The 12063-nt window shown below is 35.3% G+C and overlaps 1 protein-coding gene across 2 annotated transcripts in view; it reads right to left on the bottom strand.

The window, feature by feature from the left end:
* Dhx15 (DEAH-box helicase 15) overlaps positions 1-12063 on the bottom strand; it is a 158389-nt gene that overhangs the window by 115078 nt on the left and 31248 nt on the right. For both annotated transcript variants that reach the window (XM_090404090.1, XM_090404089.1), the window contains exon 3: positions 8196-8369. In XM_090404090.1, the coding sequence (XP_090260216.1) occupies positions 8196-8369 (174 nt within the window). The remainder of the gene's footprint in view (positions 1-8195; positions 8370-12063) is intronic.

Here is a 12063-nt window from a genome sequence, read left to right as displayed (position 1 = left end):
GGATAGAAAAATCAGAACTCCGTGCTGGGCACAGGAAATTAAAGAGACAGTGAAGGAAAAAAAAAACATATCAAAAGTTCCTAGAAAATAAGTCAGCTTGTGCTCTTAGAGAATACAGAGACAAATATAAGAAAACTAAACTTCCAATGTCATGGGAAGACTTTCGCAAGAACATAGAAAATAAATATCAAGAAGGTGGCAATATATTCTGAAGGTTCTTAAAGCTCAGAAATGGAGGAAAGAGTGCTGTAAAAGGAATTAGAGATGATAAAGGTGAAATGAAAATGGAGAAAAAAGATATCCTTGATGTATGGAATAATTACTACGAAAAATTGCTAAATGAAACAGCACAGTGGTAAAAAACAATCAACATGCCTGCAATCAGGAATACATATCTGTATTCCTGATTGCAGAAAAAGCCATCAAAAGCGTAAAACGTGGAAAGGCAGCTGGAATAGATGATATTCAACCAGAAATGCTGAAGAATGGAGGTATAAAAATCTTTCAGTGACTGCACTGGATAGTTCAGAAGGCCTGGACATAGGGATAAATTCCGGGTGATTGGAGTAGAGCTCTCATAGTACCCATATATAAGAAAGGGAAATAAAACTGAATGTGAGAATTACAGAGTGTTTCTGGTAAGATTTGTGCAAGTATACTTGAGAGACCATTGAGAAGGATTATGTGTGAAGGAAAGCTTAGTGAGAAACAAGCTGGATTCAGGCCAAATAGAGGCTGTGTGAGGATCAGATTTTCACTCTATGACAAATAGTCGAGAAATCGTGCAAATATAACAAAGATATGTATTTAAGTTTTGTAGACCTGCAAAACGCATATGACAAGGTGCCAAGAGAAAAGCTATTCAAAATGCTAGTTATATGGTCAATGGGCATTATATCAAGCAATACTTAGTCTTTATTTGGGTTGTGGGTCGGCAGTTAGAATTGAAGTACAGGAAGATGGTTTAATGTTAAATCTGGTGTCAGGCATGATTGTACATTGTTCCCTCTGTTATTCATTATCTATATGGATCGCATTATATAGAATTATATCAAAATTGGAGATGTTAATCTCAGCTCTTTACTTTATGCAGATGTGTTATACTGATAAATAAATCCGGTACAAGTCTGCAAGATTCCCCGACTAAAATGAATAAATGTTGTAATAAATTTGGTATGAAAATCAGCAATAACAAGATGAAGACAATGAAAATCGCCAGAAATAATGAAAGTATCAACTACATTGTGAATGGAAAACCTATAGAACAAGTTAAACATTTCAGTTACTTAGGCAGAATTTTTATGAAGATAGTAAATTAAATATAGAAATAGATGACAGAATCACCAAAGCTAGTATGGTAGGAAGTCAACTGAATAAATTTATATGGAACAAGAGAGAAATTAGTCTAAACACTATAGCTGTATACAGGATATTGTTCAAACCAATTTTAACTTATGGATCTGAGAGCAGGGTTATAAATAAAACATTGAACAAAAGACTAGAAACCACAGATATAAGTCCTGAGAAAGATTCGGGGCATGAACAGATGGCAATATCGTATTAAAAATGAGGATATTAGGAAAGAACTTGACACTGTTAGCATCCAGGAATGTGCTAGCAGAGCTAATCTCAGGTAGTATGGTCACTTAAACAGAATGAGAGAGGAAAGATTAGCAAAACAAGTGTTTTCTGCCAGGTTGGAAGGAAAAAGACCCAGATATAAGTGAATTGATACGGTGAAAAATGCCTTAGAAGACAGAAATATAAGATCTGATAATATTGGAGTCTTGACAGGTAACAGATTGATTTGGAGAAAAATTATAGATAGGAAGTTAATGGTGATGTTTTTCATGTAGTCCTATCATATCCTGTACACTCCTAGAGGATATATGCCAGGAATTTGATGATGAAATCCATTCAGCCAGAGTTTAAGGAGAGATTGTATACAGACAAATCACACATTTTCCCACCATATGCTTCTGTAAATTTGAGTATTTATATGTGAAAGTTGTGTAGAAGTTTGTTTTTGTAGTGTGTGCTTGATTGTTTCAGTTTCTTTCCATGCTGCTGAAAGTAACAAATGATAGGCATTAAAATCAAGACGGCAGCAGCTTGGTCTACTGGTGAATAGAATGAAATTCTGATGGTAGTCATTTTGTGAAATATGCTACACGTATTCCTTGAATAAGTTATGTATTTTTAAAACAGATGACAGAAGAGTGATGAAGTGAGATTTGAATGCAAAGTTGATGGAGAATAATGCATCACTGAGTGAGGGTGAGGATGTAACAAAGATGAATGACTGTCTGAAAGTAAAGAATGATAATGTAAAAGAGCAACAAATGAGTGGTAAGAAATTTATATGAAAACAGGCAAATAATATCTGGTGAAGCAAATCATTGATGGTAATATGGATGTGGTATAATGATGAATGTCAATCTTTCACTTCTTACTGTCTTACTACTCCATAGAGTACAGGCAAACCTCTCCTTATGAGCTTTCAAAAAAATGATTCATTTGTATTTATAAACACTGTATAGACTAATAAATTACAATTCCCAATTTGCTTAATGAACACAGACTGTACTTTACATTTTACCATGTATGAAGTGCACTGATATTTTACAATGCAGAATGAAAAATGTTTAGTCATTCCTTAATCTTTCTATGCATACTGAAAGAGGTTGCATATGGTATATCATACTGATAGAGGAAATTGGACAGGAGGTGGGGTATTGCTGATGATAACTGAAGAATCGCAACCAACAAAATTAGAAATAAAAGAGGATTTTAGATCTGGGGAAAATAATTCATTTGAGGTTGTCTGGTGTGAAACAGAGGCTAATCAGACAAAATATATTGTTGGTAGCTGCTATAGCCCAGGAGGTCCACAAAAAGATGTAGATGCCATGTATTGGCAGATTAGCATTGGCATGGTGAGATGGAAATGAAATTTATACAGTTGCTAAGGAATAATTACCTGAAAGATGTTATATAGGGGACTAGGGCTTGAGAGTGTTGGATCTGGTAATACCATCAGAAGATATATCCATAACCAAGGTAGACACCGCCTCCAACTGGGAGAGCAACCAGTTAAAGAGGATTTTAGGTGTGGAGGAGATGGATGTCTGGTATGAGATGGTCCAATAGGACCAAATATATTGTTGGGTGCTGCTGCAGACTAGGGATGTAGATGCCATATATTGGCAGATTAGCACAGTGAGTTCAGGCCTAACAATTATGGCAGCCTTTAACTATGGAGACAGATTGGATGGAGGGAAGGGGGATGGCAAGATGAAAGCAGAATCTATACAGTAACTAATGGACGATTACATGAAACAACAAGTTATAGGAGGGACAAGGGGTTTGAGGTGTTGGATATTAATAACCAAGATAGACATCCTGCTTCCAATTGGAGAGAGTGACCATGCAGTCTTCCTCTGGAAAGCTGAGAAACGTGGAGTTCTCTGCCAAGAAAGGGTTTATGTTAAACTATAAAGCTGGCAATTATGACAGATTTAGGAGTCATCTTGGAGCAGTGCCATGGCTTGAGAAGTTACAAGTTAAGAATGTCAGTAGTGAATGGAAAGTGGTCAGAGATTGTTTGAGAGAAGCAGTATCAACCTGCATATCCCAGATCCTGAGGATGAACACAAAAGAGGAAAAAAGTAAGTGACCTGCATCCTCATGAGCAGTACAAAGTGAAAGCAAGAAAGGTGACTAATATAGTAAGAAAGGCGAAATCAGATTATAAAAGATTAGCTAACCAGGCCAAAGTAAACTAAAAAGAGTTATCCAGTTATGTAGCAAGTAAGAGGAACGTCATTTCTGCCAAGAAAGGGTTTATGTTAAACTATAAAGCTGGCAATTATGACAGATTTAGGAGTCATCTTGGAGCAGTGCCATGGCTTGAGAAGTTACAAGTTAAGAATGTGAGTAGTGAATGGAAAGTGGTCAGAGATTGTTTGAGAGAAGCAGTATCAACCTGCATATCCCAGATCCTGAGGATGAACACAAAAAAGGAAAAAAGAAAGTGACCTGCATCCTCATGAGCAGTACAAAGTGAAAGCAAGAAAGGTGACTAATATAATAAGAAAGGCCAAATCAGATTATAAAAGATTAGCTAACCAGGCCAAAGTAAACTAAAAAGAGTTATCTAGTTATGTAGCAAATAAGAGGAAAAATGACAATGGTAGGATGTCTAAGCAATGTTCATGGTAGGAAGGTGACAGATGCAAATATCGTCCAGCTGGAGATTTTGCAGTTGCTGAGGCAACAGAGATGCATATCAAAATTGAGGTAGACGAACAAGTGTTCAGCATATTGAAAATATCAATGTGAACAGTAGGACTGGATGGCATGTCAGCCCATGTACCACTTGTATATGCAAAAGAATTGGCATTGCTACAAACCAATTAATATATCAGGAGTGGTTGTTAAAGATAAAATCCAACTGTGAGTGGATGAGGATGCAATACTCTACAGGAGGCAGCATGGTTTTGCAAAAGGTAGGTTCTGTTTTAGTAGTTTATTGCAAATTGGAATGGATATGAAGTTAATAATATGGATGACAGAAAGACACCACAGATTAGTATATGATGGAGAGGAATCTAGGAGAATGAGAATGACTGATGGAGTACTAGGGGCCACTTATCTCCAATTATGATGATAAAGGAAACTGGGTAGAACAATATTTGATAAAGGTGATGTAGATATCCTGCAAAAGGATTAAATAAATAGTTTGTCTATGGATAATGATTGTCAAGTTAATATTGCAAGGCTGTCAGGATCAGATATTCACTTTACGACAAATAGTTGAGAAAGCATGGGAATATAACAAAGATCTGTATTTAAGTTTTGTCGATCTGGAAAAAGCATATGACAAGGTGTCAAGAGAGAAGCTACTCAATAGAATACAGTTATATGGTGTCAATGGGGCATTATATCAAGCAATACTTAGTCTTTATTTGAGTTGTAAGTCAGCAGTTAGAATTGAAAGAAGTACAGGAAGATGGTTTAATGTTAAATCTGGTGTGAGACAAGGATGTACATTATCCCCTCAGTTATTCATTCATGTCAACTCTGCAGCCCATATTCCCTCAGTCGATCTTCATAACTGACATCCGCCTCTGTACCCTTTCCACAGTTAATTTATCCCCTCCAAATCCTGGGGACCAAATTTGAGAAAGACATATACTGCCATTTTTTGGGATTTTGCAAAGGCATTTGACAGGGTGCCACATGATAAGCTGATATTTAAGTTGCAGCAAATGGGTTTAAATGTTGGGTTAGTCAACTGGATTCAGGATCGGCTGTCTGATAGGTATGTGTATGGTGGGGCAATATCAAGGAAACAGAAGGTTACAAGTGGGGGTTCCACAGAGCTCAGTACTGGGACCTCTGATGTTCAACCTTTATATCTAAGTGTGGTCTGATCAAAGTCTTATACAAAGGAAGTCTTATACAGATTTTTGATAACTTATCTCTGCAGGTCAGCATCCTTTGCAGTGTTGCAGCAATCCTCTGAATTACCTTCACCACCTTTGTAATATGTTCCCTGAATTTAAGTTTTCTATCAATCATCACCCCCCCAGATCTCATGTCCCTTACTTACTCCAGTACAGCTCCTCGATTCGAGTATGCAGCCTCACATTGATGGATCTCTAACTTCAAGACATTACATTTTGCTGCATTAAACTGACACCCCATTCATTTGCCCATCTGTCTAGTTTATTCAAATCCTCTTGCAGGGCTGCCACATCTGCACAATTACTAATAACTCTTCCCAGCTTCACATCATCTGCAAACAACTGGATATCCTCTTGCAATCCATTGACATAAAGGTTGAACATTACAGGTCCCAGTACTGAGCCCTGTGGAACCCCACTTGTAACCTTCTGCTCCCTTGATATTGCCCCACCATACACAATTCTCTGCTACCTATCAGACAGCCAATCCTAAATCCAGTTGACTAACCTGGCATTTAAACCCATGTGCTGCAACTTAAATATCAGCTTGCCATGTGGCACCCTGTGAAATGCCTTTGTAAAATCCAAAAAAAAAAAAGACAGTATATGCCTTTTCCTCGTCAACTACTCATCACTTTATTATAAAAGTAAAAAAGTAATAATGTTGTGAAACAGGTAAACAATTAAATAGGACATTCAGATAAGAGACTGCTTGCTAGAAATGTAAAAAAGGATGGTTCCAATAGTAGAGGAGTCAAAAATGAATGAATGCAGTGGAATGATGAAGTATAGGTATTCTGCAGTGAAAGATGTGAAAATTGAGGTGTTAAATGAATCTTTGAAAGGGAGGATGATGAAGCTCTGGAGAGGGAAGAGTTTAAGGAAGCTTTCTCTTCAAAAGTCTCCATGAAATAGAGAAAGTGGTGAACCTATGGCTTCCCCCTCTATCTTTGTAGAATTCTCCACACGACAATATTGAATAGGACAATAATGAATAGAGGAGAAAAAAATTCGACTATTATGTCAGTGTGTTGGAGTGCGAGATTTTCTATACTGACTTTAAAATGGGCTGTTTGTGTGTGTGTGGGTGTGTGTGTGTGTGGAGGAGTGTTGCCAGTATATTGTGAGAGAACTTTGGCTAATTTGCGAGTGAATTAATGCCCACGAGACATAATAGCACATTTTGTTTACAGATTTTTGATAATCCCTATATCTGGGAGAGGGTTCCAGAGATATATGGTTTTAGTTTGTGACTTCCACATACCATGATCTGATGTTTTTAAGGAGAAGTTTTCTGATCTGTGTATTGATGGAATCATAGTCTGAAGGAAGATAGGTAGAGAGATCTTGAAGTGAGGATGCAAGCTCATCTGTGTAATATTTTTGGATTTAAAACTACAGTGAAATACCTCTTATCTGCTTTGGTAATTACTATTTTACTGTTTAATTTCTTGTAGGACTTCATATTCTATCTTTGAGAGGCTGCTTTTTGGTAGTTTTTCATGAGTAAATACACTAGCTACATCAGTCTGATGCTGTTGGCAATATTGATAGGAAGGGTGAGGATACCTTGTTCTACTTGAATCAATTCATTCTTCAGGAATTTCCTTAGGTGCTAGTGCATAGTTGTAGCCACGAGTGAGTGCACAAATTGATTCCAGCTTCAGAGTGATAGGTTGACAAAGACTTGAAAGCTGAGTTTTTAATACTGTCACACTTCTTGACGTGGTTCTCTCGAGTTCTCCTTGCCGACAAAAACAAAACTATATATGCACTAGAAGAGGATCTTGTCAACCTTCGGATGATCTTTTCCAACATCTTGAATGCTTCAGCAGACAATAAATAATTGGCACAAACTTAAATTTAAAGTATTGTGTATCAAAATTCTTGTCAATATATCACATTCTTTAGGTATAATGATTGGATTACTAGACTAGAAGTAAATTAGAACTAGAACTAAACTAGAAGTTAGTATTGGATTCAGTATTTTTCTGTATGCTTTCTTTGAATTTGTGTTCTTGCTTTATTTTTCTTTTTTATTCATTATAAGGAAGGGAGGGAAAATGACAGAACACTTAGTAATATTATGGGCTAGTGCGTGAACATTATTCCTACTTTCTTGTTCTCAAAATTTTAGGTACAAAACTACATTTGTAATAATGTTCAATTTCATTACATCATGAGGGTGATAACATACATATCAACAATGCTTCTCTTAATATACCTTAAATAAATAAGTCATGCTCACATAATGTTCACAGCTGGTTTAGAGTGTAAAGTTTCAGTCTACTATTCCCACTGACAATGACTAAGTTAAAATATCAGTTAAATTTCATCCACTAAACATGATAGATAGTACTGATATTTTTGGCACCACTTGACACTTATTCTGAGCAAGTGATTACAATATGGCCATTGTTATAAAATTGATGAATAAAAATCAGTGTCTGTTACAATTAGATTAAAAAAAAAGGATTAACACTATCTTCTGATCAAACTGAGAAGTTCAGTTTCAGTTCAAGCCTACAGACAACAGTAATGATCAGCCATTTTTAAAAACATTACAATTTTTCAGAAATAAGTGTCTTCTGGTTTAAAAATTTAATATACATAAATGATATACCAAAGCTACAATATGTCACAATTATTACAATACTTATGATCATAATAATTATAATTTTACAATCTTGAAAATGATACAAAGGATACTAATAGTAGCAATCTCACCTGAGTTGTTTTCCCAGAGCCAGTCTCACCAACTAGAACCATAGTCTGATTTGTATTTAGAAGATCAAGAAATTTATTCTTATATTCCCATACTGGTAGTGTTATGCGTTTTCTGAAGTGTTCATAATAGCGAGTGGTATGTGGTAAGTCATTAAATGGATTCAGCTGCGGTTGCTATAAAAAATAAAATAAAAGCCAAATGATTCATAAGAACAGTAGTCATACGTCAATGTCACTAGATGATATGCTTAAAACAGGCCAAAATTATAAATTTTGAAAAATTCTTAATTCTTAAGTAGCACAAGTATCCTTCCTTCAGAAAACATTCCGTCATTCAAAATATAATCACTAAATATTAAAGAGATTTGATGTTCAGGCAGAAAGTAAAATAGTGAATCTTTCAGTTCATGTTTCTGTTTTTTTGTTTTTTTTTCAATAAGTTTTATTTGAAAAGATGCTTGTGTTTGAGATCGAAGAAGATCTATCTTCTTAATCCAAATCTGAAACCGATAAGACTGCATGCCAATATCCAAGTTTTGGGATGTGGTCACTATTAATTGTTCTTACGTTTTTTTTAATTTATTTAATAATTATTTTAAATTATATTTTATATATGTAATTTTTTAATATTTCCTCTGAACTCGAATAAGTGCAATGTCATATACTTCAGCTGCAACAAAGACAAGAGCTAAATATATGAATGATTTATGACTCATTATTGTGATTAATGTTTTGAATGTAATTAATGATCTTTCTCCCTGACAATGTCCACATAACAGTGGATGAAATATATTGGAGTCTGCATAAAATTTTATATAATTTTTGCTGTGTGTATAAGCTGTGAAAGTTATCTTAATGTTTAGTGCACATGTTCTATTAAAACAGTTGTAAAAAGTTAACTTAAAGTTAACTTTTTACAAGCAATACAGTTTATGGCAGACAATGATGAGGAATAAGTAACAAGACCATTCAAAACTGTTTTCTCACTGTGGTTTTAAGCATTCAATCATGGAATATGCCAGATCTTGCCAATAGTGAAAATGAAGTCCTATTAGACATGAACCACACCAGAATCTATGAAGATTTGTATCCATTGATGAGCATCTTCAATCTTCTTCTTCTGCAGTTTGTCACACTTAAGTAGGATCATGTCAATACTACAGTGAAAATGAAGATTGAGGAAATTGAAGCAAAAGATCAGAGAACATAAAAAAAAAAAAAAAAAAAGGAAATGATGAGGATGACATTCCCAAGCTTGAATGAGTGGTTACCCAAGATACTAGAAAATCTATTACTGATTCACAATTATTTCATACAGGAAGGCAATATTATATCAGCATAAATTCCTACATTGATTTTGAATTGCAGCCAATAAAAAATTTAAAACAAAAAACCAACAGACTACACTCAATTCCTACAGTCACTAAGCTAACACTGCTAAGAACAAAATGCCATGTGCATACCTCCTGCACAACTAGCAGTCAAGCCTTCTGGTCCCTTGCTAAGGCTGTTGGGCATAACTTCTGCCCTTATTTGATTCAACCTCTCTCATATACTATACAAATGGTACCATCATCATACCATATGAGAGAGGTGGAATCAGAAAAATCCTGATTAATCTTAATACTAATAAGTCTCCAGGTTCAGATGATATTACTCCAGTTGTGCTCAAAACTCCAAAGTAATACCTATCCTATAGTCTTTATATACTGCCATTCTTCTGACATCTACCCAACAGCATGGAAGCAAGCCTTTACCCAGAATGTACCTAAAAAGGAAAACATCAGCAATCAAACTATCATCCCACTGCTCTCACCTTACTCTTGAAAATGATGGCAAAGGTAATCAACAACCAGCTTTTTCACTACACGAAGACCCACCAATTAATTAGCAATTACCAATATGGAGTCTGCCATTCTCAGTCTAGTCTACAGCGTATCTCCTTGAGATGGTTGCTTTGAATATTTCAAGGCATTTGATTGTGTCTGGCTCAATTAGGTTTAATGGAATGAATACAGCGCAGAGAAATAATTAAACAAAGGTTTAATAGACCCTATACTGTCTTTGTCACAGATATCTTCAAGGATACAATATTAAAATTGTAACAAAGCACAAAATGATACCTGTAAGTTAGGCTAGTTCCAAGCTATTGGACAGGAGGCATAAGAATTAATGTTTCTCAAATCTTGGGAAATTTAACACAACTACATTTAAATCTTTAAATTAGTCTGTTTTTTTAAATCTGCTGCCGACAAAAGTACTTGAAGTTTGTATTTGCTATGGCGAAGCATAGTAGTAGTCCCCCCCCCTCCGATTTGATTCTGTGCAAGACCTGTATCATACTTGTGGAGGCAAATGAATTTGCATTCTCCAAGGCAGATCTCCCAGTCTGACCATGATGATAAGTTGCAAGAACCCTATAAACACAATGAACAATGAGGGGTGAAAGTGAATAAGGGCAGCCAGCTTCAAATGAGGTTTGAAAACAGTTTAGAGAGATTATATTTCTTTAAAGTTCTGGCTAGTTTTTCTGAAGTTCACCACATATAGAGAATAGTAATAGAACTGCTGCATTCTGTATGTGGTGAGAGAGAGAGATATCAAGAACAACCAATTTATGAAAATTTCTGGCATTGTAGCCACAGGATAGGAATGCATGGAGAATAAAGAAGACTTCCATACTGTTGAGTAGATGTGTGTTAGCCATGAGGGAAGTCTGATTGGTACAGAGGATGGAGACTGGTAACAAGAGTCAATTTTTTTTTTTTTTTTGGGGGGGGGGGGGGTATATGCATCTACTTATATAAGCGGGTTTTCCATAAACTGAGAAAGTTCCCAATGGTACACTGTTTATGGAAAAACTGTTTTTCCATAAACAAAGAATTTTGAAGACATGATTAGAGAAAAGGTAGAAAACAGTAATATATCAGAACAATGTGGCCATAGAGAACACAATCAAACAAGAGCATGTTTTTCAAAATGAGAAGGAAAGAGATTTATTGCAAAATATAAATAACCAACTAATAATAAACAGTAGCTGTATACATTTGGTAGCTCAGTAAATAAATGGGATGGGCTAATCCAATAAATTTAAAATTCTGATCAGGTAATTCATCTAGGCATGGTAGGAATAGGTGTGGGTTGATGGAGCAATAAATGATCTCATACAATTTGGTGTGCCTGTTATGTATATTTTATTTATGTCAGTTGGTTTTCTTTTATTCATTGATTTTCAGTATACACTTTTTAGAGGAGCACTATATAAATAGTTTCCAATCATCATCATCATTTATTTATGATATCTCATCAATAACAGATATCTCGCATATTCTAGTATTTTGCTAGAGATGAATGGACAAAGTTCACTGCTTATAATACACAGAATTTTTTTATTATTATTCAGACTTTTTCATGTAGTACAATCATAATATCCTGTATACTCCCTAAGGTAAGTGTTAGGAATTTAACTATGATGAAACTGTACAGCATCAACCTAAGTACAAAGCTCTGAAGACCAAAAATGGCCACTTTCCTTCTTTTATTCAATTCTACCATATACTCTTCTCAGATTTCTGTACTATCAGCCACCTTTCGCTATCCTCTGCTTCATGTCCGCTCCCATAATATGATTCCACGTGATATCCTGTCAAATGCTTTAAGTGTATCTTGATGTAGCCATTTCTCTTATTTAATTGTCACTGTATTGTAGAAAGTGAGTAAATTATTAACACAAGAACAACTCCTTCACAAAATCATGCCTCCCCTTACAGTATGATATCCTTAATATCCTGAGATACTAGTTTATAATTTTCTACTTCAGTCATGGAGCCTTCTTTATGTAATAAAACAATGTTGTCCTCTTTTCACT

Source organism: Typopeltis vanoorti, chromosome 14, assembly GCF_054136105.1.
Source record: "Typopeltis vanoorti isolate ZY-2024b chromosome 14, IOZ_Tvanoo_1.0, whole genome shotgun sequence".
Classification (NCBI taxonomy): Eukaryota; Metazoa; Arthropoda; class Arachnida; order Uropygi; family Thelyphonidae; genus Typopeltis; species Typopeltis vanoorti.
The sequence above is the reverse complement of the archived record's forward strand: the minus strand, read 5'-3'. Positions and strand labels throughout refer to the sequence as shown.